At 42.2% G+C, this 26744-nt stretch overlaps 1 protein-coding gene across 3 annotated transcripts in view; it reads right to left on the bottom strand.

Moving 5' to 3' along the window:
- The window catches only part of SETBP1 (SET binding protein 1), a 262069-nt gene that overhangs the window by 57465 nt on the left and 177860 nt on the right, over positions 1 to 26744 (bottom strand). For all 3 annotated transcript variants that reach the window (XM_082074622.1, XM_082074623.1, XM_082074624.1), the window contains one exon: positions 20544 to 24009. In XM_082074622.1, the coding sequence (XP_081930748.1) occupies positions 20544 to 24009 (3466 nt within the window). The remainder of the gene's footprint in view (positions 1 to 20543; positions 24010 to 26744) is intronic.

Genomic DNA, 26744 nt, shown 5'->3' with positions numbered 1-26744 from the left:
AGTTTTTCCTCCTAGGCAGTGACATAATGTTCTCGGTGAGTGAACATCACTTGAGTCACAGTGCTCCAGTCTGCTGCCTGCGCTACTTTCCTGTACAGCATCATGATGAGTTTCATGGGGTGAGGGAGAAGCACCTTGGACCTCTTTTTTTTTTCACCAGTAGAGATGCTACTGTCAGAGGCTGTGCAGAACATCAGTAAGATGTGCTGTCCATCAGAGATTGTGGTCTTATATTCACGCTCCCAAACTCCCCATCTCTCTGGCACACTGTCCTCCTCCAAGTCAACCTCCAAGGCAGCTACTGGGGTAGGTCAGTGCCTCCAAAGCACTAATTTTTCTGAGCTTATCACATGTGTGATCATTTCAGCGGGGATGCATCATTAATCACATCTGGGACCAGAGGAATCCTGGAGGGGGAGAGGGAAATCTCCCCAGCATCATTCCTGAAAATGACGTACTCCTGCTCATGGTACCCCTTCTCTTTCCTGTGGAAGGCATGGCATGGCTGTCTCTCCCACATGCTGCAAAGCCTCCCTCTTGCAAAACAGCTCTAACCAGTGCTGCTTAGCAAATCACGGCAGTCACTCACGTTACGTTTATGAGTTACACAACTGACATGATCATGCAGATGTTGTTTGCAGAATATTGGAGACGATGCCAGCCAGACACTTGGCACCAAGACCCAGTGTGGGAGATGAGAAGCTTTCTAGGCTCATTCCTAACATTCATTATTTTCATATTTAATAAGAAAATTGATGCGACACATCAGGGAGACTGGTCAGTCAGCTGGTATGGAAACTATTAGTGCAGAAAAATGAATAGCCTGGCAGTTAAATGTCTGCAACACCCACACACTCCCTGGAAAAAACTTAGAAATAGGGTTATTCATCTGAATTTATCCAATGGTCCCTGGGCTCGGTGGTTGAAATTAGCTGAAACACTTTGTGCTACTTGTTGCTGGATCTGGGTACTTTGTGGTGAATAGCCAGTGTTTCTAAGGCAAAATTGTCACAAGTCTTAAGATCCAGCAGGTAGAGCTCGAAAACTTTACAGAAACACTTTTGTGATATGGGGCATTTTCCTGGGTGCAAACCCTTGGGAGATCAGCTTCTAATGATGGCTTTGAGGGGGATCTGTAGTGTGATAGGTTTCAGAAAGTCATTTAGTTATAGCAGGTTCTGGAAGACTTTCTTTGTAATTATTGTTTTCCACAGTCACTGTTAGTCACTCTCTACCTTCAGTATGGGCAGTGACTTTAAAATTTGCATAATAAGAGAAGTCTCACTAACAGTGGCTCTTGTCTCTTGGGTTGCTACTTGCACCCAAGTCTCTGTTTCAGACAACGCAAATTAAAAACTCAAGTTCATCTTTCATTCTCTTGTACTGCTTTCTTCACAGCTTACATATCTTTGGCCATATCTACACCAATAAATTGACTGTGAAAGCAACAAGGTGGAAAGGCTTGTATTGCTAGGACTAAATTTCCTGCCCAAAACAAAGTAATCTTACCTGTCTCTTGCTGACTGAAAATTGTCCCTGGCTCATGATGCCCACTGAGTCATGCTCAGGTTTTATTTGGAGAGAGCTTACCAGTCACAGGCCAAAATGATTAACAACAGCTCAGGAAAATAATTTCCCGTCCCCATTTAATCCACCAGCACAAATGTTGCCTTTAGGTCTGCAGATAACACCATTAAGACCAGTGGATATTGAAGAGATTTGTACTCACACTCATGACAATAAAATTTCCCCCAACTCTTATTTTAGAATGTGATGATTCACCCTCCCAAAGTTGCTTCCTCCCTCCACTGGCTACAGGAGGAGCTCATATAAAAGGTTTCTACTGGTTGTCTAACTTTTGGGTGGCTAAAGGTAGATGAAAATTCTATGCTAAAGGATTAAGGACTTCCTCCATTTTTAAATCTGAACGGTATTAAAACTAACCTCAATTTTGCAGGGAATGAAGAAGTCCTACTTAGAACATATGCAGTTCAGTTTTTTCCTGTGAAGTTGCCATATGGCTGGGGAGTGATGGGAAGAAGAAAAATATTGACAGTGATGATATATCTTATTACAGAGCATACGGACCAAATTTTCCTCTCAGTTACACTAGTGAAAATCTGGAGTGAACAGCCCTGTCTCGATAGGAAAATCAGATCAGTCAGTGGATATACAAAGCCAATTATGAGAGTGAAACAAAAGCAAACTTGAGAAACATTATGGTATAGTAAAGAAGATGTGGTAGGATGCCAGAAGAGAGGGAGTCATTGGACCCAGAATGCTTACTCTTACTTTGAAAAAATCATCCAATCTACAGTAACCACAAGTGGTCAGGATCTTGTTTTATGCCTGAACTTGGCAAACGGAATGAAAGCTGCCCCAAAACATCTGTTCTGGGTTCCAAAAATTTATATAGCCCTTTGTTAGAGTACCAAAGATGGCATTACATCAATGGAGAGGAAGCATTGTGGAAGAAAGCAGTACAAGGATGCTAGAGGGAAAAGTCTAAGATTAACACAAGACCTGCAGTGTTTTACACACCAATAATTTTAAGTTATTCCTTGCTGAACATTCAGCTGATCAAAACTTTAAACCATATTTGACAGACAAAACCAATAACTCCTTCAAGGAGAGAGTCCATAGTGCATTCTTATTTCCATACTATTCAGAAATACATTATAGACAACTTAGCAGCAAAAGCTGCAACAACAGCAATGTTTGTCTGCTATGTTACAAAGACATGAAAGCAAATGTAGCTAAGGAAACTTCTGGAAATATAATGGAAAGTATATTTACTCAATAATAATTGCCTATGGCTTACTTGAAACTTACTCTTGCAACTAACTAGCAAGAGAACTGTTTTCGATTCAGGATTCTTTTCAGCCTGTGTATGATAATCATGTAGTTTTTTTGAACCTATACGACAGGATGATGCCATTCATGTAAACCAGAAGAAGTAAACAGCAAGAATTCAGTCAGACAAATAAAAAACCTGACGAACCCAAACAGAATTACCATCAACAATTCTGCAGAAAAAAAGAGTTAAACTGCAACTTAATAAATAAACTCTGTATATTTTTTCTTGGAGGCCTATAAAGACTGAGGTTTTGCAAACGAGTTCAAAGACGAACTACAGCCGACTCAGTGTCCACAGTTTCTTTGGAAGCAGCATGGAACATTTGGCCAGAAGAAACGGTGCCAACTATCCAGTGCAAAGCCTATACTTTAATTTGCAAAAGCAAAAAGCTGTGATTTATACCTCTGGAAGGAAGAAGTAAAAAAAAAAAAAAACAAAAAAACAAAAAAACAACCTCAAACAAATCTAACAGTACATTCTGTGTAGGTTTATTATTTTGCCAACAGTTTGTGGGTTGGATGATGAGGTACGTTCCTGAAGGTTAGACATCATCATTTTTTTAAAACAAACAAAACAGCAGGAAAAATCAAAATTCCCCTAAAGCAGAGGCAGTCCTTGTGAAAGTTTAGAGCTGTTATGGCTCCCCCTTGGCTCCTTTTTTTTTAAAAAATAAAATTCATCAACCAATAACGTTAATCAGCTTTGACTCACAGGCAGCATTTTTGCTTCCAGTTGAGGACAATTAGAGGCACAGTGTCAACTGGTCATTTATTAGGTTATGTAAAGCTCTGTGGGTACACATTGTTTTTTGTAACATCAAAAAAGTCTCATGAAAAATGGTGCTGTTACATGTAGACATACCCTAGTTTTTAGTTCAGCAGAGGCTAGGTAGTGTTTTAGAGTATAAATGCACACTGAAAGTGAGTAGTGTATTTCCACTGACAAGTGAAAATGAAGTGAGGTGGATTGTGAGCTATTAATCTATTTGTTCAAACCTGTTAGTGTCAATTGTATTATGGCTAAAGGAATGCGGTCTTGATCTACGTACATTAAATGGTGAAATTTGAGAAGATAAAGATTTGGTCCTTCATAATTATTGTGAGAATATTGCTATCACATGATTGTCCAACACGATTTCTTCAGGCCCCCTTAACTATCAAAAGTCCCTTAATAGCTGTCTTTAGTAGGTGATCCACAGATACATTCATGTTAGAGTTTCAAGAAATTATTTGAAATTTGGCAGGATGTTATGATTAAAAATGGAATATTGTTTCTCGGAGAGGAATCTTTTTCATTGCTTTGACTTCTCCTGGGCACCAAAGGCCTATTCTAAGACTGCAAATTAGAAGTCAAAATAAATATGTCAAAATAAATATATCAACATTGTGCAATAAAACAGCCCTGCCAACAAATAAAAAAAGCACATGGAAACCCAAGGGACGAAACAATGTCATTCCGCAGCCTGAAAAATATCACTTATTGCTGAAAAAAGACACAGGTTGCACATTGTTAAACAGTTCTGGATTTCCTAGCAGTCAGTCCAGAAAATCTATTTCTTTAAACTTGTTTTTAAGGTATATTTTAGAACACTCATTAGAATAAGACAAATTTGGGAAACAATAAACTACATTTAGAGCAATTCTGGGTACCTGTCCTAATGCTACTCACAGTCTTCTGGTCCCCAAAATGTGTGTTGGATTTCAGCACACCACTACACAACTATCAGTCCCCTCCTTAGAGGCGGCTCTCCATTAGTGAATAAATGAATTTTCTTTGCAAACTTCATCTTCTTGGGCAACACCCAGGGCAGAAGACATTTAGGTAATGTAAAGGTATCTTTCTCCAGATCCTAGCTAGTATAAATCAGGATGTGTCCTCATTGAAATTTTAGCCCTGCCCACAGTTTCTCTCCACTGAGCCTCATATGCTAGGAATCATTGCTGTTGCTCTGGAGCTGGTTTCTGTGCGTGCTCCCATCCTTAATGTTTTTGTTCGTGATAGACTGGTCACATTTCAACTTTCACTTCCTGTGGCAGGATTTATCAAAAGTATTATGAAGACGAAAAAACCTCAGACGTTTCTGAAGTGCAGGTGATAAGAGTATTTACTATTACGCTGTGAGAGAAAAGAAAGAGATATAAAAAGTGATTCACAAGGACAAAAGCCAAACTGTTAATCAGGGGAAGGAGGAAGAGAAGCCTTCCACAGATACATTGTGCCATTTTCTTCTTCTGCAGGCCTTCTCTCCCACATTCTTTGGATGGGATGCCAGATGAGGTAGATGCAGTACAGCAATTACGTTCTTCTGATACATGGTAATTGAATAAAACACAGAAGTGCAGTACATCAAGTTGACACATGCTTATAGAAATACATGTGGCTGATCAGTCTTCATGGCCACTGGATTTTTCTTATTTGTGTGAAATTCACAGACTGCATCTTCTTCCGCCTTTTCTTTTATTAATTTTTTCCTTTTCAATAATGTATTATTTTCTAGGACCTTTTAAAACAAGATTATGCCCCACTGGCAAATTTTCCTATAGGAGTGTGGTAGTCATCAAGAGAACAACGTTATTTAGATGAAATAAGATTCTCTAAGGAACCCCTTAAGAGCTGAAAAATCTGTTAAGTTCCTACTGAAAGGTAACCTGACTTGTGATTTGGTCTCTTAAAGTAAAATATTAGGGATGCTTTATAGATCTAGAGCATTTCTCGTTATGAGAAAGAGAAGATCACTGCTTTCTTAGGCTATCAATTTATATTTCTGAGGCAGCAATAATTCTTCCAGTGAATTCCACATTCCCATTGAAATGTCTTTACTTATTTTAATGAAGGCAAGAATTACAAAATGATGCTATGCTGACAAGACCTAAAAATAAAGTCGCCTGGCAACTGTGTTAAAATAAGCACTGTTACTAGCGTGATGTAAATAGGAGGGGAACTATATCCTAAAAATGACTTCTGTTGCCTCTGGGCATAGTCACCCAGGTGGAGAAATGGCACCTGCTCTTCTTTAAGTCATTTATAAATTCTGGGGGAAAAAACCTCTGGAGACCACATCCCTATCTGTAGAGAAGAGGTCAGTGTTGCTCTATTTCTGTCTTTGGTATCTCTGCATAACTTTGAGGTTGATGCTGCAATAAGAATTACTGACACTCATGCACAGTGATGTATTTAAGTCTGTTGCAATTAGCTGTTTCTCGCTCTGACACCGACCTTCTGGCATTAGACCTCCCTGCACCTTGGTTTATCTGCCCGTGAAATGAGGGTAAAGATAGTGACCTCTCTCGTAAAACCAGTCTGGGATTTACTGCTGAAAAGCATGACGTACAAATCAATTAGAATATTTAATACCTAACAGCATATGTAATGAGAGCACAAACTCTACTGGCTTGTCAGGTCTTATTGAGAGACACATTCTCATGACATTCACTTCTGTTTGAACTTGACTCAAAGTGGACAGTCTACATTACAGTCTTTTGACTGCTGGACAGTTCATGTAAGTAAAATTTTACTTGACCTTCAGGGCATCTCTTATGTCCTGAATTAGGAATTACCCAGGGGGGGCAAATGTAAATCATGTCTTTGATAGGACATAAGAGGGCTGTGAAGCTAGTAAAGGGTTTGGAGGGGAAGCTGTATGAGGAGCTGCTGATGTCACTTGGTTTGTTCAGCCTGTAAGAGACTGAGGGGAGAGCTCATGGTGGCTACAGCTACACCATGGTGGCTACAGAGGAGAGGCAGGACTGAGCTCTTCTCTCTGGTGACTAACAACAGAACCCGAGGGAATGGCAGGAAGATATGCCAGGGCAGGGTCAGGTTTGACATGAGAAAAAGGTTCTTCACCCAGAGGGTGCTGGACACTGAACAGGTACCCCAGGGAGGTGTCACCCCCCGAAGCCTGGCAGTGTTCAAGAGCTGACAACTGACAAGACTGGACAACGTCCGCAGACACATGGTGTGAACTGTGGGTTGTCCTGTGCAGGGACAGGAGATGGACTTGGTGATCCTTGTGGGTCCCTTCCAACTCAGGACATTCTATGATTCTGTGGTTCTATGGTAAGACATAAGGATGATAATAACAGACAGGATGATCTTGATTTTAGTAATGGGTTGTAAAAATGAATATTCTTCTGTGGAGGGGTCAGTACTAAAGAACGGTTCATTCAGTTCAATTTAGTGTACTGCACTCTATCAGACAAGGCATGAGGGCCAAGTAGCAATGCCAATAGCCCTCCTGCACACTGTCAAGAGCAACAGAAGCTGGCAGTACCATTCTATCCCCATGCAAAGAGCTGCTCCTCGGGCAGGAGACCTGCTGACAGGACTACACCAGCCATCTACATGGCATCCAGCTACATTCTCCTGAGGCCATCTCTTTCTGGTGTCTATCTGAATAGTGTCATCCCTTAGGTGTTTGGTGTCATCACCTGGACTTACACTGTTTAGTGGCTGCCTTTCTCTCCTGTCTTTACCTTGCAGCATTGGCCTGTGTTTCACACAGCAGCGGAGGCAAAGTGCTTAGCAAGTAAGTTTATAGCATTCTTCATTAAGAATTTACATACAGAGAAAATTAAACCTGACTAGGAACCTAATGAGCTACTTTGTAATTTGATGAAACAATGTTAGCTACCAAGGGACTTACTTGAAGGAGTTCTGTGTGCTAATCTGATGCTAAGAACCAGAAGGACTTTGGGAATACCAGCGTCACTTGAAGGTCTTGTCCATCTTTGAAACTTCATGGCTGTAATTAACAGCAATCATACTAGAGAAATGGGAGACCAAAAGTTTTTTAGGAGACTGCAGTGTTCAGGATGAGTACTTGTGCTAGCCAACACTGTCACGGGGGAGTAATCAGGTCTTCTGTAAATCTTAGTAGGACTCTCACATCTCCAGCTACCTTCTCATACATCTTGCTTAAACACTGAGCGCTGGGTGACTGAAAACTCCAGTATGGATGAAGTAACACTGAGAAACTAAAAAAAAAAAGCGGAATCTGCCAGCACTTTGGCCAGCAGTCTTGGAGTGAGAAGTAACATCTCTTCCCTGGAACATTTTAACCAGTGTAAATATATCAATTATATCAACAATTTAAATAGGCTTCTTCATGATTCATGATGAATCAGAGGATGCATCTGCCCTGCTCTGTGCTCAGGTATGGTGTGAAAGTGAAGTAGAATGTGCCATCAAGTCATAACAATACACTTAGTTTGTAGACCTCATTTCACTTCCAACATTTCAAAGCCTTGCCAGTATTAATTAATTAAAATCTTGCAACAGCAATTTGAGTTGGGCAAGGACTATTATATCATTATATCTGTCAGTAAATGTGGAGACCCTGAAGGCTAGATTGAGAATGTCTGCTTTAGATACCCAATTTATTTGTTGCAACATCTAAAAAATGTAGGTGCTTGGCTCCAGCAAAATGATTCAGATCACTTAAGGCAGGTGCCTACGCAAACTACATGAGCAATGCAGAGACGGATGCCTCTGAAGTGGCACCCAAGTCATGCTCAAATGTTTCTCCACCAACTGACCTGAGTCCTTTGTGGGATGATTTAGTGTGGTTGCATGCAGCCACTCAGGTGTAGGCACGAGGAAATATTATCCTCAGGAGTGTGGCTGGGTAAGTGCTTAATTCAAGGCTCAATAGTGTGCAGTCCTACTTAAATGGGAATCAAAATGCAAATTCTCCTCTGAAGGCTAAGCACCTTTGCTGTGGGATAAGTGGGAGGAGGAAGCATAAGATATGAATGGTTTGAGCACTTATCCAGAAAATAGAAAACTAAGAGATCTAGGCTGTCTAGTCCAAGGGGGTGTGATCCAGCATTTCCACTTGCTCAGACTATACCAAGATACTGGTAGTTCGGAGTGGAGGCATTGCCTCCTCTTGCTGAAAGTCAACTGCTCAACAATCAGAAGTGTAAGACTGAGAAGCAAGAGAAGAGAAAGGGTTTTAGCCCAGTGGAAGAGGAGGTCTTTTGCTTGTAAATCTTTTACTTTAGAGCTCTGTCAGATAAACAGCATGAGTTGAGTTAGGCCAGGGAACAGGCCTTCCCTCATGTCCTAGGCTTAGCTGGCACTTAGGAGTCCCCAAGTATTCCTACACTGCCAGACTGACTTGTCCCTGTCCTGTATCCTGGTATCCACGTCCTCAGCACTCTGCACCTGTCAGTTGGCCATTAGGGAGCCGTTCGTTCCATCCAAGAAGAAAACTGGTTATGGACAAGATGACAGCGTTCTTCAGGATCTTCTCCAGGCACGGTGTGGACATGCACGACTCAACTTTGCCTCTTCACTTCACGTAATATTGTGATGCTAGTCAGAAGTCCCAAAACCCAGTATCCCTTCTGTCACTCCCAGAGCTCACAGGAAGAAGATGGCTGCATAAAAACCTCTATTTTGACATTTGTCTTAGGAAAACAAAACAAAAAAAACCAAACCAGAAATAACTATAATTTTACTCTAGGACTACAGGGAGATATTGTCCAGTGGACATCAGGATCAAATACTGTGCAGCATGGATCGATCTGCCTGCTCCAGATGATCCCAGCTCTCAACTGTGTGAACACAAGCCAGCCTTGCAACAAGCAGTCCAGAGGCATAGATTCTCTGGTTTGGTTCACAAAACCAGTATAAACCTGTCCCAAATTCCTCTTACTGAGATGTTCCATGCTAGTTCAATGTCACCTAAAAGCTGTGCGTTCGGTCAGGCCATAGCATAATGAAGTGGGCCCTTTTCAACACTTTGGGAGGTATTAGAAGCTCCTCACCCACTTGTGAGTCATGATGGACACCTAGGAGCTGTCAATCACTGAACACATGCAAAGCCATATGCTTATGTGTATAAGTTACTCTTAAGTCCAAAACACACTGTCTAGATTTATATACATACTCAGTTTCTTGGGGATGCAGATTCTTCAGATGAAATGGACTTAGACACATCCGGTTTGTTTTCATGGGAACTTAAGTTGACTAGTAGATGGTCTAAATCACATCTACTGACTTCTTCAAACTATGCAGCATCTCAGAAACAGAGCTGAGAAACAGACTCAGGAGTCCTGAACCTAGGCTTGAGCCTGATTTATTATCATTTTTACCTGCTAGAGATTTCTTTGATCTCAGCGAGACTCTCTACTGATTAGAAGTAGAGAAGGAGAATTTGGTTTAATGCATCCTGTTCTACCTCCTTTTTAAGATAACAGTGGCTCCTATTAGTGTTTTAGCAGTTTGTCCTTTTATGCAAGAACTTGCACAGCTGACTTGGCTAAACTTCTAATGGGTATGCTTTTAGTGTGGGAGGAAATGTTTAAGCACTGCTTATTGTTACTTAGAATTACACACCCAAATGCCATAGCTCCATCCAGAGTTCCCAGGCATCTAGCTGCTTTACTATCTACCACAGCATACCATATCGCAAATAAGATCTTCCTTACTGCCTAAAGTAATGTCATGATGCGCTGTAGGAGCCAAAGAATGCTGGTTTTGCAAAACGCATGCATTGCTTCAGATTGCAATGAATTAATTTAAGAGGAGATCAGGCAACAGCCATTAATTTCAGTGCAATAGATTTCTCTGCTCTTCTTATTTACCGAGATGTTGTCTCACCAGATCAAATCAATGAAATTACAACAGATCATCCAGCATACAGAAAACAGCCAATATCTGCCTAGCATCTTGGATAGGCACACCTTTATCAAATGCCTTCAGTTTCTGCCCTGTGACATCTCTACCATTCAGTCTGTTCTGTTGGAAACAGAAAAATTAAAGTTTTCCAATGTGCTTGGCTGAGTCAGAAGCTCTTTTGGGCAGTCGTGCACAGGCGCACGTATTGACTGCCCCGCTAGCAGTAAATTTGGCCCCACCATGCCAAAGGAGATGTGCTATTGTCCTTGAGTGCACTTCTGGAGGCCACGTGTGGGGCGTACACAACTCCACCCTGGGCTGAGGTGGGAAACTTGTTCAAAGTGGTTTTGAGGTTTTGTTAAGAAGCAAAACAGGAAATGTGCATGAATCTGGTATTTAACTACTTTTTTAACTTGTTGCTCTCCCAGAGTTGATTTTTTTTTTAACAGCAAATAAATAAACATCAGAATGACAAACATTCTGCAACTGACCCTGTCCCAGTTCTGGGATAAACCCAAGGTTTTACTGGTACAAACTAGAGTTCAGGCAGCAAAGAGAACCTGGAGTAGTCCACTGATTTTTTCTTTTTTAAGCAAACTTAGCAACTCAGAGGCTGTGTCAACTTTCTTAAGTGCTCTTTATGCCAGCTAATCATAGTTGGCACAGAAAACAATGCTGACTATTGCTCCCTTCCCTGCCTACACTGGAGGTGAGGAAGGCAAAGACACAGAGCTGAAACTGCAGCTCTGCGCCATCTGGAGAGACTCTGTATCCTCAGCCCGGCTGCTTGGGAGCAGGGGTAGGACCACTGAGTTGCTGCTAAAAATCACTCAAGAGGAAAATGAATATGTCAATGGAGTGAGGAGCATCAATATGCTGGCAGCCATATGCAGTACCATTATGATTGCTGAGAGTATCTCGTGCTCTTGTTCCTTTTGTCAACCAATCTTCCCTCTGGTAACTGTGAAAATCATAAGAAACGGGTTTGTAGTCTTAGTAATGTGGGTTCTCCCCAGCCCTGAGAAAGCTACGGTGAAACCACCAAGTCATCTTGGGGAGACTTCCAAGGAGCCCAGTAATGAGAAAGCCATCACTGCTGGCCTTGATGTGTGACCTAGTAGCAAAAAAACTCCACCACCAGAGCTGCAAACTACTGTGCTTTGTGGTACACTGCTGATTCACAGTCCACAACACCGCTAAGCAAACCCTACCTAGATGTCTCCACAACTCCGTCTCTAGTGTTGCATAATGATGGGTTCGGGTCAGATTCTGTGATGAGATATGGTGTTGTCATTCACAAACAATTGAACTAAAAAAAGTGAGTTATTGATGGATATAGTACAAATTGGCTGAGCAATATCTTGCTACTCGGATCAACCAGACAAGTTCCTCGCAGTGTGCTCCCAGTTTGTTTAAGCTGCCTGTGTATGCTGCATAATGCTCCAGCATTACTTTTCCTGCTGCTCCAGCATCACTCTGACATCAGCACTTTGATTTGATTTTCTGTCACTGTTCTCGCAGATTAAATTTCAACCAGCGACCCATGGCTTGATAGCTCATTATCAAATCCTCCTGAGGCATCTAGTCCTGCCCTTGCTTGACAGTTAACTCCTGAAGCCTCCTGAAATCAGTACCTCCCCGTGTGAAAGTTTGGTCAGACTCAGTGCTGCTGCAAAAGCCTACAGGGATCCATGTCCAGCTGCATGTTTTCAATGACAAATCACTAACGATTCCTATTATGACTCCTTAGGCCTTTTCAAGTCTTTGAGGTTGTGTAAAAACTCCTCCATGGACAGTCAAAGGTTTCCTTTCCCACCCCTCCCCTCAGCTTTTCATCTATAGGGGAATTATTCTAACTTCCTTCTTGGTGAAACCTTAAAACAGGGTGGTTTTTCTTCTTTTGTTACTCAGCATCATTATTGCAATCAGGCAGACTAATGCAGCTGAGTTAATGCTCTCTCTGTTTTCTTTTGCTGTGATACATGAATATAAAACTCTCAGTAGGCAGTGGGAATGGAGAAACTGCCTAAAATCATGCTCTGGAGGTTATAGACCCCAACTCTCTCTTTTGCAGTTGGGTCTGATGGAATGCAGGTTGTCCTGAGTGTATTATGATCCCACTCACCAGCATACAGCTTGAGCTCAGCTTCTTCTATGCCCAGCTTTGGGTCACATTGACTGGCAGATTAATACTAAAGATACAGCCGTTGCTTTATTTGCTCCATGCATCTGAGAAAATGTCTTACATTGTAACTAGATTATCAGTGCCTTTAAGCAAGAAATTATATTGTGTATTGTCCAGTGCTATGGTACGCACTTTTCCTTCTAACTCTTCTTAAACTGTCACTTAAATATCTAGAATGTGCACTGTCAAAATCTTAACCCACTGTTTTCATTCAGCCTAAGAAAATCTCTACAAATACCAAATCAAGCAAGTAGAGCACAGCTACAAGGACCTTGACGGGTTCCTGCTGAAGCCCCAGATGGGACTTCCCAGCCTCACACTCTCTTTTAGCTTTGACACAAAATTCGTTCAAGAAGTCAACCTAACCAGTTTCAGTGGGGAGACTCTTGATTTATGCTGGGCTGAGACAAGAATCCGGCCATGATTCTTTATTGCCAAGAGCCCAGCAGAAGCCAATTGTGTGTGACGTGAAGCTGCTGCACACCCAACGTGGAATCTGCACAACTCCATAAACCAGCAGTGGTCTAAATAAAAACTTCAAACAAGACATTCTGGCATTGGCCAGAAAGAGTGAAGATAAATAGCTGGAAGCCGCCAAGTTGCAAAGGAAGAACCACTTGACTGTTGGACAGAGAGCAAAGTAAGAGGCAGAAATTAGGCAGGGTGCTGGGAGGCTTGTAACACTCCCAAAAAGAAAAGAGGTCACAGTATTTAATTTGATTAATTCATCACTGGTCCAAAAGACTTTGTACTGAGCCTCAGGCAGTGTAATAAACATACAATCATTAAGAAAGGAAATAAAAGATTGGTTGGGTGGTAAATAATCCTGCTCCCTCTCCCACTCCAGCTTCCCTCTTGTTCCTTCTCTCCTTGGTCAGTGCAAAAATTGGAAGCAACAAAGTAAACAAGCGGTAGCATCAAAACAAAACAACACAACTCACTGTATTTCAAATGCCTTGGTCAAAACACTTTCAAGGAAAGCTTTGACTTGCTTTCCCCATCATTCTTGTTTTCCCTCAACAGCCCATTCCTCTAGGAAACGCCCTGAGCAGAATGGAGCAACAGTCATGCTAGCTTGGCCTCCTCTCCCCAGGACTGCCAGCAGAATTAGTGTAAAACAACAAGAAGGATGTTTGTCCTAAGTGGGTCAGATAATGCTTTTGGAGGTCATTTTAGCAGTTTTGGTTGTACTCCTAAGCATCCAGGGACCCAAACAGTTGTTTTGATGAATGTAATTGTATTTAAAAATAATGGTATTTTGTAAAGCTCCAATGCTGACTTTTATGGGCCAGATGGCACAAACACTCACCCCATTACTGTACAATGCCTGTCCCTCACCACAGGACACAGGGGGAGGGCACAACCTTCTGACTGACACAGGTGATGAAAAATTATTGCAGCTGCTCGAATCTATATAGGAGCCTGGGGTGCCCAAGGAAACCATGACAGATGCAGGACTGGGGAAAAGGAGGGTGACTAATGCTCTATACATTATCTGGGAGTGAAGTTCATGCATGGCTCTTTTCCACCCACTTCAAGCTCTGCCACTGCTGCAACGCTGTACTCGCTGGGTGTTGCTGCATATCAGACCTTACCATGGCTCTGTACAGCAGGAAATTGCTTTTATCCCATTTTTTCCCAGACCATCACTGAAGTTTACAGTAACCTAGACAGTTTTCTGAAGTCACAGGAGAAATCTATGGTATGGAAGATGGGTCTACAAACCCTGGAACATGGATCAAACTTCTCAGCATCTGTGCACACGCTACCATATGACAGCAAGATACCATTGGGTCAAATGCCACTATTGAAGAAAGCAAGGTTACTTATGTGTGTGAATTGGTATCTGATGAACTTTGTTCATCACCTGCTTGTTCACTTCCCCTTCCTTGTTCCAATATGGAAAGGTGCATCCATAAGTACATATGCAGGATTCAGCTAGTATAGACATTCATATCACGTCTTTAAGCCGGTCAGATGGAAAAATGTCCATCATTTATAGTGTTGGACCACTGTTTCATGTATTACTGAAGTAATGTGTTGACTGCAGAGTAACGAATCGACACTGTGATTCTGGAACTACATAAAAAAAATCATTCATAGAAAATATTATTATACAAAATTCAGCAAAATTTGATTAATAAGGCGGTTGTGTAATCTTATTTGCCTGCATCTTACATATGTATTCAGGAGAACAAATATGGTTACCCACTACTGAAATACAGATCTTTTTTGAGAGTAAAACTGTGTCTGATTAAGGCTTCATGATAATAGCCCAGAAGTACATACGCTGCTTCTTAAAAACAAACAAACTAATAAACAAAAAAATCATCCCTCTCAAACCAAAACAAAGTCATGGTGGCTTGGCTAACATGTCACCATGTTTGTTTTTGCACATAGCAAGTCCTGTTTTAAATCACACTAATGCATTTGACTTCTGAGAGAGGATAAATCAGACATTTATTCAGTGCTGTGTGGCAATGGACCATACCAGCAGGAAACTGAGCTGTGGAGGGGAGTTTTGTCAGGGAAGAAATCTCATCTGGATAAATGACACTCGTCAGCTGAGCATGGTTACTTATGTGTGTGTTGTACTGACATCAGAGGAATGCTGTTCATTTGGTTATTGCCACTTTTCTTCCACTCCTCCAGTATTCCTCCTGTTCTCCCTTTGGAAGGCTTAATCACCAAATGTAAGGCTTTTCAACAGGAACAAGGGCACTTCCAACATAAAAACTCTAGAAAGTAACTTTACATAAGTACAACATACAGTCATGCATTTAATAAGCACAGTTTCCATTTGTATACATAGACAGCACAGCCCTTCTGCTCCCCTTGAAGCCATAGGGCCAAACACTACTCACTGTGTGATGGCCATCCTCCATCTAAAGCTGATGCTGATTCCTTCAGAGTTAAACCAGCACCACACAGACTAGCCGAGGAGGAAAGGTCAAATCAGAAGAAGCACTGCTGGACTTTGAAGGGGGAAGGTGTGGTGGAATTGTAGGTAAGTTAAGCATTACTTTGTAAAGCTCGTTTGTCATGCTAACTATCTAGCATTCAGTGACTGATGATTACTGCCCTCCTAATAGATGCATATGATTAACCTGATACTCCTGTAAATTTACTGTGCATGGCGTCTGTGTTATATCTGATGAAATCCATGTACTTATTACCTGCTCTTTGAGCCATGATGCCCAATATGCAAGCAAGGCAGTCTTTGCTTGTATAATCATGGATGCAAACAGAAAGAGGCAGAAAAACTGTGAGCACAAAGTAGCATAGCCCTTGATTAGTCTCACTACAATGAAAAGCAGAAATACAGTCCTGTGTATAGTGACTTTTGACTTCTGCTTCACCCCCAGCTACATCTTGGCCTGCAAAGATTGTAACTAGGAAACAATCAGACAGGTTGTATACATAAATTGCCATGTTATCTACATACCTTGAAATGTTAAATGTGCTTTTACTCATTTGGCCTCCTAAGTCAATAAGTAAGAAGTAACCATTCCTACTTTTTTTCCAAGGCACAAGCTATGTCATCAAAACTGATCATCAGCAATGCAAGTCTCTCCTTCAGCATCGTGTATGAAAGCAAAGCAGGGAGGTACATGCAGTTAGCTAGGAGGACCTCTTTAAAACACAGCTCTGCTCTCAATCTCCCCAGCACAGCTGTGACACCATTCTGTGGCCTCTCCCTGGGTCCATCACCTGGGGCTTTAGTAAGTACTGGAGAGCAGATGAAAGGATCAGCCATGCAGCTGTGGATGTGCCAGAGGGTCTACAACATCCTTTTGCAAATGCATGAGGTGTACCTTTGGCTTCAGGAAGTGGAAGGATGGAGTCAACTGAGTCAACACTGGGTGCACACAACTTGAAAGTTCATTTTAGGTCAGGTGTCAGACTCATTTTCACTGGGGGGCCGCATTAGCCTTGCGGTTGCTTTCAAAGGACCGAATGCAATTTTAGGACTGTATAAATGTAACCACTCCTACATTTATACAGTCCTAAAATTACATTCGGCCCTTCAAAGGCAACTTCAAGGCTGATGCAGCCCCTGGAGAGGATGAGTTTGACACTCATGGTTTAGAATGTGCCCAAGTGACAGTATGACTCTGGAAGGCAGGATCTGAAGTGCCTTTTACTGTATCCTTGCCTATAGGTCAGACTAATGCCACTGGACTAGTCTTCTGCATTAGCCAAACAGGAAAACAGAGCTTAATTAATTTTGATTAATCAGTCTTTCTAAATGCAGGAGGGTTAGATGCACACAAGGAATTCTACAAAAATAGCAATTTCAGAAAAATGCAGCAGGAAGAGACAGGTCATGGGGAGTGGATGGGAAAAAAGGTGGGAAGAGTTGTTAATTAGTGTTTATGGAAAGGATTGCAGTCTTTTCAGAACAATAGTGGAGAAATAGGCAGTGCACTGGGAGAATAGCCATATGTATTAACACTGCACGTTTAACCCCAAGAGGTCTCAAGAGATGTAAAATGAGCCAAAGCTCACAAGGTCCCCACTGCTAAATGGCCAGTGATAATGATCATAGAATCATAGAATAGTTTGGGTTGTAAGGGACCTTCAAAGCTCACCCAGTGCCCCCCCTGCCATGAGCAGGGACATCTTCACCAGCTCAGGTTGCTCAGAGCCCCGTCCAGCCTGGCCTGGGATGTCTCCAGGAATGGGGCATCCACCACCTCTCTAGGCAACCTGGGACAGGGTTTCACCACCCTCATTGTCAATAATTTCTTCCTCATGTCTGACTATGATATCCCAGGCTGGTGCAGTGCAGGGAATGGACATTTGCTCTGGCCAGCCCAGGTGGCTGGTGGCACAACCTCAATGGGACCCTTCACTCTTAGTACAGATTTCTTGTGCTAGGACCCCAACCAGCTCCTACAGAAAGTAAGAGGGACAACTCTTCTCTTGACATACTAATCTTTCAAGACTGTAAAATCATACATAGGCTTTAAAGTAACATGGTAGGACTGTTGTACCATATGCATGACTACTACATAGCACCAGAGGACAGCTAAGTGCTGTCAGAACACAGATAATAATAATAAAAATGACAACAATACAATGGCACCCGCACCAGTACACTACACTGAAACAAACTGCACTTCCCGAACGCCAAAGAGCACTAAATAGTTCTCTCATCACTCTTAGCACAGATATCTTTACCGAGCGCGAGTGGGTTTTGCTCCATATTTCATCTCCATCAACATACATTGAAGTTGCAAATGGCGTTACTGAGCATGCCAAAATGCCCATGCAGTAAAGATAACACAGAAATTGTGACATAAATCTATTTTCATCTTTCATCTGAATATTCAGGATGTCTCCTCTTATCTCTGTTATATATCATTTTTATATTGTGAAGGATTACAAATACCGAATGGCAAAAGCAATCAGGCTATGGAAATTGTCTCCTGGGACAGAGCTATATGTTCTCATAGGGCTTTTTTTTTCAATTTTTACTTTCTTTTTTTTATGATTAGTCAATCACTATTTAGCCACCTTGGGGAAATGCAAGGTGAATTAGGAGAAAGAAGGTCAAGGTTACCATGGAAAAGTTTAATCCCACCTCAGTGGGAGCCGGTTAATAGCTATGGCTAGACTCAAGTGTGGACCTCTGTTGGGAACCCCAGTGAAGGTCAAAGGCAGAGAGGGAAAAAAAGCTGCACTGAGATCTTAGACAGTCGTAAGCAGACAGATGTTCCTAGGCTTTAATGAGCAGTCTTAGCTCCAGGCCTTTCTTGGCAGAGCTGTTTAGTTTTAGTATTTTTCCTTGTAGAGCAAGGTGTGGTTCTGGTTAGCTGGCTCTGCTTAGCTAACTGCTGATGATTTTTCCATCTAAATAATAGCTTGACAATGAAGAAAACCTTTCATAATTCATGACTTGATAGATTAGGTCATGGGGAACGATGTGCAGTTGTATATGAAAAAGGTAAAACTAAATAAAAATAATAATTTTATTTCAAATGAGGACTAGTTTTGAAAGTTTAAATAGCAAAGCTGATGGAGCTCCTACTGCAAGGTCTACCAATCCATCTTAAGTTTTTATCATCATGGACTATAAGCTGAAGGAAAATAACTTGAAATGGAATTTCTTCTTTTTTATCAATTCTGTTTCCAAGTCAGCCTGGTGGGGATCATGGCCCTAGTTTGGAAACTCATTTGAGTTCAGCAGTGCTGTGAATTTTCACCTGACAATTTGCTACACCTAAGTGAAATATATTAAATTGGGAAGTACCAGTTTAGCAAACATCTTCTGTTCAGAAAGCAAAAAGGCTACAAATCCATTTGTTATAAAACCATGAAACCAGTAATTTCAACTAAAAAAAAATGAGAAATAGCCTTGTTAAAAATTTTGCAGACCTTTCAGCCTTTTCTGCTAGAATACAGCTTTCTTAATGCAATAGCCACTGCAGCACTTGGTGGAGAAAAATTTTGTTCTTCGACAGGCATATAGCAACCTTCATATAACCAGTGATTGAATTCAGTCTCTTTTCCAATATTTCTGGGTGTGTCTTTTCCAAGAGTCACAATTGGTCTGATATAGTACAATGCCATGAATGAGAATGTTTTCATGGGATAAGCTCTCGTTTTAGACTGCTTTTCATTACTATAGATCAGATCCTGCTATTGCTGAAGGAAATGGAAATGTCTAAGTGGCTTAAGCATGAGCAATCTTTGGATCTCAATCAATTTCAAGTCAATAAAAAACTTAAGAGCCTTACATTGGCAGGTTATACAAATTCTTTGCTCCCTCTATGTTCTCAGCTGATTCTCTTTTTATTTTGGAGGACATTTGGAGCTTTGAAGCTCTTTTTTAGCACATCAGAATCTCATCCACCATCGGTTAGCTCAGTAAAGCTCAAGCTTTTCCAGAACCAAATGTGAAATCTGCTTTGTGATAAATATCTGATGGTCCAGGAGCTGTGGGCTTGCTCCCAAGCCAAATTCATTTATACTTTAGCAAAACACCTGCCTCTGTGTCATCACAAAGCAGTTCCTTATTGTGAAGTACAATTCAGTCTCTCAGACAAGATTCAGATACCTCTTTTTTCCCCCTCTGCAGGAGAGGAACAGATGTCTTTCGCAGCTGAAAGAAGCTTCCTACCTCCTCATCTACCCAGCTTATATTTCCAAGTCATGAGTCCTAAAACTCTTCAGAGACAATCGGCTGGGGTTCATTGTTTCTGTGACAGCAGTCCCTTCCCACAGCCACTCAATGCTCAGAATAATTACTCTACACTGCACCTGCTGACTGGAAGTGAGAGATTTACACTAGGATTGTACCCAGGGTCTCCATATATTCAGCCCAGCTATCACTGTGATGAGTTCCTCTGGATCAGCAGTACACCATACCCATAATGGGACACTGACCTAGTTCCACAACTTCCCGCATGTCTGGTCCATCCCATCAAGAAATGGCTTTTATACATTTTGTGAACTGGAGCAGAGATGTTGCTCAGTACTGTGGATTTACTCCTCCCAAAGGCTGGGCAATGACTACCACGTTGTGACATGAGATACCAATAACAGGGATGCCTACCTTGCCAACAGGTATTTTAATTGCTGCTGTTGCAGAATGCAATGGTAAGATTTTCGGAGCAAGCACAACAAAGTCTGAAATATGGGCAAAGGCAGGAGAAATATTTATAAAAACTACTTTGAAAGGCTTTGGCTTAATGTGTGGCCAATATTCCTGTCAATCTCCCCAGAATCTGGCTGCAGAGTGGAAGTTAATTACAAAAGGACAGGCAAGTTATTGACTCATAAACATATTTGCTGTAAACAGCAAGTACCTCCTTGTTAAGTACTAAAATTTAAATGCAGTAAGGTAAAACAGAATAAAGCAGAGCTTACCTGAAGAGGCTGAGGAATCATAAGTACTTCTTTCCTTCCTATTTGTCCTGAAGGGCTGAATGTCCTTTTCCCTGTAAGTTCCAAACCCTTCAAAGCTTCTTCTTTTATTCCCACTCACATCGTTGTCCCGCTTCTCGCTTGAGGAATTCATTTCACCAAACATGTCCAGGGATTCTGACCTTCCATTGCTCTCAGTGCTACCAGAGTATCTCTTTGTGCAAGAGTCAATGGGATCATTGCTTGAATCGCTTTTATCTTTACTCTGTGTCCACTGCTGGGCATCAGAAAGTGATAACGTAGACAGCGTATCCACTTCAAAGTTGGTCTTTGAGCCTTTGTGTCCAGTTTCACAATGCTGGTGCTTCTGCTTCTCCTTATGCTTGCTTTTCTCATTGAGCAAGGAGAGATCTTTATCTGAGCCACTTAGCCTTTCATTGACCGCATGGCTGGAGAAGCCAGTGGACTTGCTAGCAAAGAGACCACTCAGATCTTCATGTGTCCCCAATATCCGCTCATCCTTATGCTTGTGCTTATGTTTATGTTTCCTTTTGTGAAGTCGGCCACTTGAAAGGCTTGTTCCTCCAACCTTTGGAGGAGCCAGAGAGGATTGCATGTCTCCAAGGCCCATTCCCACGGGTGTTTGCAGGTGCACTCCATGTTTCACTTTATGCTTGGCAGTGGTGGACATCTTCATATGAGAGCTTGCATGGAACTGGGGTGGGGGCACGGTAGGTCTCATAAATGGGGAAGCCGCTCCGAGCGTGTGAGACAGGTACAAAGGAGCTGGATATTGACCATAGTAACCAAGATTCATCATAGGCATTGATGTGTAAGGCATTCCATAGGGTGCATAGTAACTCCCACTGGGAATAGGGTAACCGAACCCTTGTAAAAAAGGCACCTTTGTCATGGTGTCATTGGTTTTGGCAGGTCTACCACGCTTCTTCTTAGACTTCATGTCAGAGGTCCTGCGAAGATAGAGCAATGGGTCATACTGGATATATGGCACAGGGTAGTAGTGATCAAAATTAATCCTGAAGATGCTGGGATATGGATTCTCATGATAAAATGTGTAACTTCTATGGGAAATCCTGAACATTTGAAACTTATTAATGAGTTCCTCAAGGTCTGCCAGAAACTGGAGGTCATCTCTGTTCTGCAGGCTTTTCCTTTTCCTCTTGTGCTTTGGCTTTTTAATACTCTCATGAGAGAGAAAGTTATCCACAATGAGGTGTTTCTGCCGGTGACCGTGCCTGTTCTTTGTGCTGGTGTCAGATGGGATAGCCTCTGGATTGTCCAGGGTGCAGAAATCAAAGGAGTATCTCCGACGGGATTCTGAGCTTTTCTCGGCTTGGTCAGAAGTGCTGTTGTTGTCTGTACCTATCCCACTGTCACTCGGTATGGTTTCCTCACTGTGAGACTCGCTCACCGGCGAAAGTGTGACTTCTTTCAGAGAACCTATTTCACAGAGGTGGGAAGGTGAATTAGCCATTAACCTGGGTGGAGACAGCTTCCAAGTTCCACTGTGCATTCCCTTCTGGGTTTTTGTAGGAAGAGCACTGATAGGTTGAAGATTTGGCATAGTTTTTAACTCTGAAAAATTAGTTTCAGTGCTTGCAGGGCTAAGGTTGCCATTAATCCCCACTAACTGTGTGGAAAGCGGATGAATAGCTGCTGGTGACGATGCCACAAGTGACTGCAGGTTGGAAGGCACTGTTGGGTTTTCTGGCTGGCTAGAAACAGGCCTTGAGTGCTTGATGGCTGTCTTAGGTTCTTCTGGCCGAGGCTGCAGCTCTGCTCTTGGCTTTCTGCCCCGTTTTTTACCAATGTAGATAGTCCCCCTCTTGCTGACATTGATCTGCTTCCCTAGTCTGGCATCAATGGTGGTTGGCCCAGCACTAGATGGTGGCTGGACTTTTGCTTTCAGAGCTATGCTGCTGGAGCAGGAGGACAAGATCTGATTGAGAATATTCTTCCTCTTGAGGGTCTTCATTTTATTAATGGTCTTGATGGTCTTCTTATCCAAGACCCCGAGCTTCCCGACCTTTTTGTGAAACTTGAGTTCACTGATGGACTTGTCCTCTCCCGGGACCATCTGGGCCAACTTGGCCAGATTCCGTCTCCTCTTCCTTTTCTTTGTTCCTGGAAATTCACGATTGATTGGACTCACTGGGCTGGTGGATGTTCCCTCGTGGATGGTTTCAACAGTCAGCAAAGGCTGTTTCTTTGGTCGTCCTCTTTTTTTCTTGACAGGTGTGATCACAGTAAGACTGTCTGTATTGGTATACAGTGGGCTGGATGGTGTGATGGGATAGGCTGAAGGAGGCTCCACCATCAGCTTCTCAGACGTTGTCATAGAGGTCTCCCGAAGGATAGATTTAGGCTTGCTGCAGGTCCATCGCCGCTTAGCTGCATGTTTGGGGTGCTGGATGTCAGATAATTTGTCAGCTGTGGGAAGGTCGGTGGGTAGGAGAGTGGATGTCACAGCTATAGGTTTTCTGAGTCTGGTGGCACTGTTGGGAGAAGCTTTGTCGGTGAGCACACCACTGTCAATAGCTACCAAGGGGGACTCATTTTCAATCACTTTCCCTAGCTTTGTGACTCGAAGATCTTTTTTACTCCCCTCTGGCTGAGAACTAGTTTTGCTTGCTACTTCACTGCTCATAGCAAGTCCAGAATGCAGGCTTTTCTCCTGAATAGTTTTCTCCATGGAAGATTTTGTGGATTGCCTTTTTTTCCTTTTGTGGCCAGATGTATCTGTTGTCGGAGATTTTATTGGGATAGTAATTCGTACATGACTGGTATCACTCTCACAACTGCTAGCAGAAGTGGAATTTTGCTTCAGGGGTGATATATCCAACATGCTGTCAATCGAGTAAGACTCCTTTTTCCCTTCCATGCTGTCATGGGTTTTGCTGTCAAATGCTTTCTGAGCACTCTTCACCCATTCAATGTCAGTGGTCTGGATGGTTTGACTCATCAAGTCCTTTTTGCTGGACTTCTTCTTCATACTCCCAGTGGGCTGATCAGGGGCCTCCAGCTGTACACCTCCTTCTTGATCACCAAGAGGGAGAAGCCCATTACACTCGGAGGTGCTGCTGGGCTGGGCAGCTATGCTGATGCTGTTGGGTGATGGGACTGAGCTGCAAATGGCAAGCTCTTTACTACTGGCCGACAGCTGCCCCCATGTGCTGCTGGCACAGGACTTCTTTGCTTGGGATTTGCTGAAGGAAACTCCTGGCTCCGGAGCAGAGACCTTGGTGGCACTAACAGCTTCTCGACTGGCTTCTGTGCTGATGAAGCAACTTTGAGAAGCAGATCCCGTGTCGGAGCTCGCTGACCAGTCAAGATGGTGCTGGTTGCTGCTTTTCTGCTGGTGCTTTGATTTTAAGGTGTCACCGGTGAAGTCCTGTTGTAGGCCCGGATCATAGTGAAGAGCAGAATGTTTCTGTGGCCTGTCATAAACCTGGAAAGTAGCAGAAAACAAATAGCAAAAAAAAAAAAAAAAAAAAATTAGTTTTTCAGTCCATTTATAGCCCCTTGTTGAAACTCTTTATTTGTACAGTGAATGACAATTCTTAACCAATGTCCTTGTAAGGGTTAGAAGCCTTTATAAAGTCTTCTTATACTTGAGCCAAATTTGCATTTAGATTAATGCACTGTAAACAAGTTTTGTTTTGTTTTTCCATTCTAAAAACAATGGAAATATTTCTATAAATGCTGAATTGCTAAGGAAACACATTCTATTGATTTTTAATCTAAACCAGCAGTAAAATATTCCCTTTCAATGGATGAATGGTACAACTCAGCCTCCTGGTGAGAATCCCTTTTTGCTAAAAAATAATCCCTCACAGAACTTGATGCTGAACAACAGCAATTAAGCTCATTGTTGTAAACAATAAAAATGCAAAATTATCTCAGAAGTTGTAACAAACAGGAGGAAAACCCATGAGTCCACTTCCCTATGAAGCCTGGATAAGGGAAGATTTACTTGCTTAAATTTCCACATAGAAGTCATCCCCACAAACTTAGTGCTTAAAATCATATGCATAGCGTCAAGTGTTTGAGGCACTCTTGACAGGTTCAAGATTTGCATTACTCCCTTTCCATTTTAATAATCTGCTATTTGCAATGTTAGTAAGAGATATTTTCAATATGATTTCTAATCCGACAGCAGCTCATCAAGCTGCAGAGGTTACAGTAAGGGCAGAATTATGCTGAAGACTGTTAGAGAGCAAAAGAAAGTCTACATTTTTTTCTCTTAGTGGGCCTCCTTCAGCTAAAGAAATTATGTTTGCTTAAAGCTGTAACCTTTCGAAAAGTCTGTTAAAGCAAAAAAAAAAAAAATTTACTTTCATTAACTGACCCCTTCTAGCCATTTGTTTTATTCTCTTACATTTAGAAGCATATTTTGTAAAGCTCTGGATCAAACTGCAACTGATTTGGTACACCTAGTACTGTAAACAACTGTTCTTAGCACACTGTAATGACACCATCTCAAATGCCAAATAAATGATGAGAGACTTAAGATAAACGTGTAACCGAAGAAAGAACAATAGAAAACAACTGCTAAGTGTCTTGTGTTTCTGCAAACACCCTGTTACAATTTTCTATCAGCAGCTTTACATAAGATTCCTGTTTGGGGTGTTTGCAACAGAGGGCAAGGAGGCTGCCAGTGTAAGAGGGTTTTGATCTGAGAAACAAGGTGTCCTCAGTTCTGAGCAACTTCAGAGGGATTTGAAAGTTGCTAAACACCCCCAAGACTATGGTGCATTATTTAGTGACCAGCAAACTTACATGCTAGTGGCAAATTGATGTTGGGATATCCTTTGTATGCATATAAAAATGGGCACGTGGCTTTTCTGGAATAGGCAATAACGATGAGGCTGTTTTGGTCTATCGTCTGAGGAGCAATCAGGGGCTCTTAAATCCTGTGGATACTTCAGCTGTTGTGCACATGGACCAGCCATGCTCAGGGAAAGCAGCGATTTCCAGGAATTGTGGAGTGAGAAAATGAAAGCATGCAGCTGCGGTGGAGCTGCAGATGTCGCGGGAGAGTGACAACTGGTTCCTTCAGCCTGAGAAAAGAGCTGAAAGCATAAACAGCCCTCGGGGAATGAATCAGTTCCTCCTCCTCCTTGCGGCGGCCTCCTGAGTGAGCCACACAGTACGCAGCAGCCATGGCCCATGCTGCTGATGCCCTCCTTTGGAAAACAGAGCCCACCCACCTCCATACGATCAAAAGGAAATCAGCAGTACTGGCATTGGAGTTTGATAGTTTGAATTTTATTTTTTTTTTTTCTAGTGATCACAAAGCTCTTGAGCTTCATTTTACTTAACTGTTTGGGTCTCCTCCTGTCCCTGGACCAACAACCCTGGTGTGCTGTCAGCTCAGGACCAGGAGGTGTGTGGGAGGTGGACATTCCCTGGTGAGGTCCCACCAGGACCCTCCACATGAGACTCACGTGAAACATCATCTTCCTGAGGTACCATGATTTGTGACATGGAAAAGCCCTGGAAATTATGAGCTGCGGTGTCTATTGGCCCTCAGGACCTGCAGTGAGGTGGTGCCAGAGTCCTTCTGTACAGATCCTGGCCTTATGGCTGCAATGAAAGCAACTCCCTACACATATTTTATTTCCAAAATGCTGAGCTGTGAAAATAAATGACCTGAAAAATTTCGTTTGGACAAACAAAAAAAAAAGATAAAGGGTTATGGCAGTGAGTGAAAGTATCACACTCTGGGAACACCTTGGTCCCTCCAAATCCACTGCACACACAGAGATCTCTAGCTTAAAAGGAGCAATAATCTCTGATCTGTATTTTGAGGCAGTTAATAATGGCTCAGAACTGAGAGGCCAGCTATATATCAGTGATAAATGCTGATATATTGCTTGGCTCCTTGAGCCTCATTTCCTCAGCCTGCACATTATAAAATGATGATGCAACTTCCAATATATCCCTAATGATAGCCTTGTCATTACTCCAGCACCGCAGGCCACCACAACATCTATCTTACAATTCATGAGAAAGATATGCCTATGTCATCAAAGGTGCCAACTCTGGAGGCATTTAATCATGCGGATAAGCACTCCAGTTTCAATAGGGCTTCAAAAAACAACCAGTCTGCAGGATCAGGGGACTCCATTTCCTAAGCGGGAAGTCAAAACTATATATCTGCCCAAGCACATAACAGTCCAC

The sequence above is a fragment of the Streptopelia decaocto genome (assembly GCF_964273445.1).
Source record: "Streptopelia decaocto genome assembly, chromosome: Z".
In the NCBI taxonomy this organism is placed as follows: domain Eukaryota; kingdom Metazoa; phylum Chordata; class Aves; order Columbiformes; family Columbidae; genus Streptopelia; species Streptopelia decaocto.
Note: the sequence above shows the minus strand (reverse complement) of the source record. Positions and strands in the feature narration are given on the sequence as shown.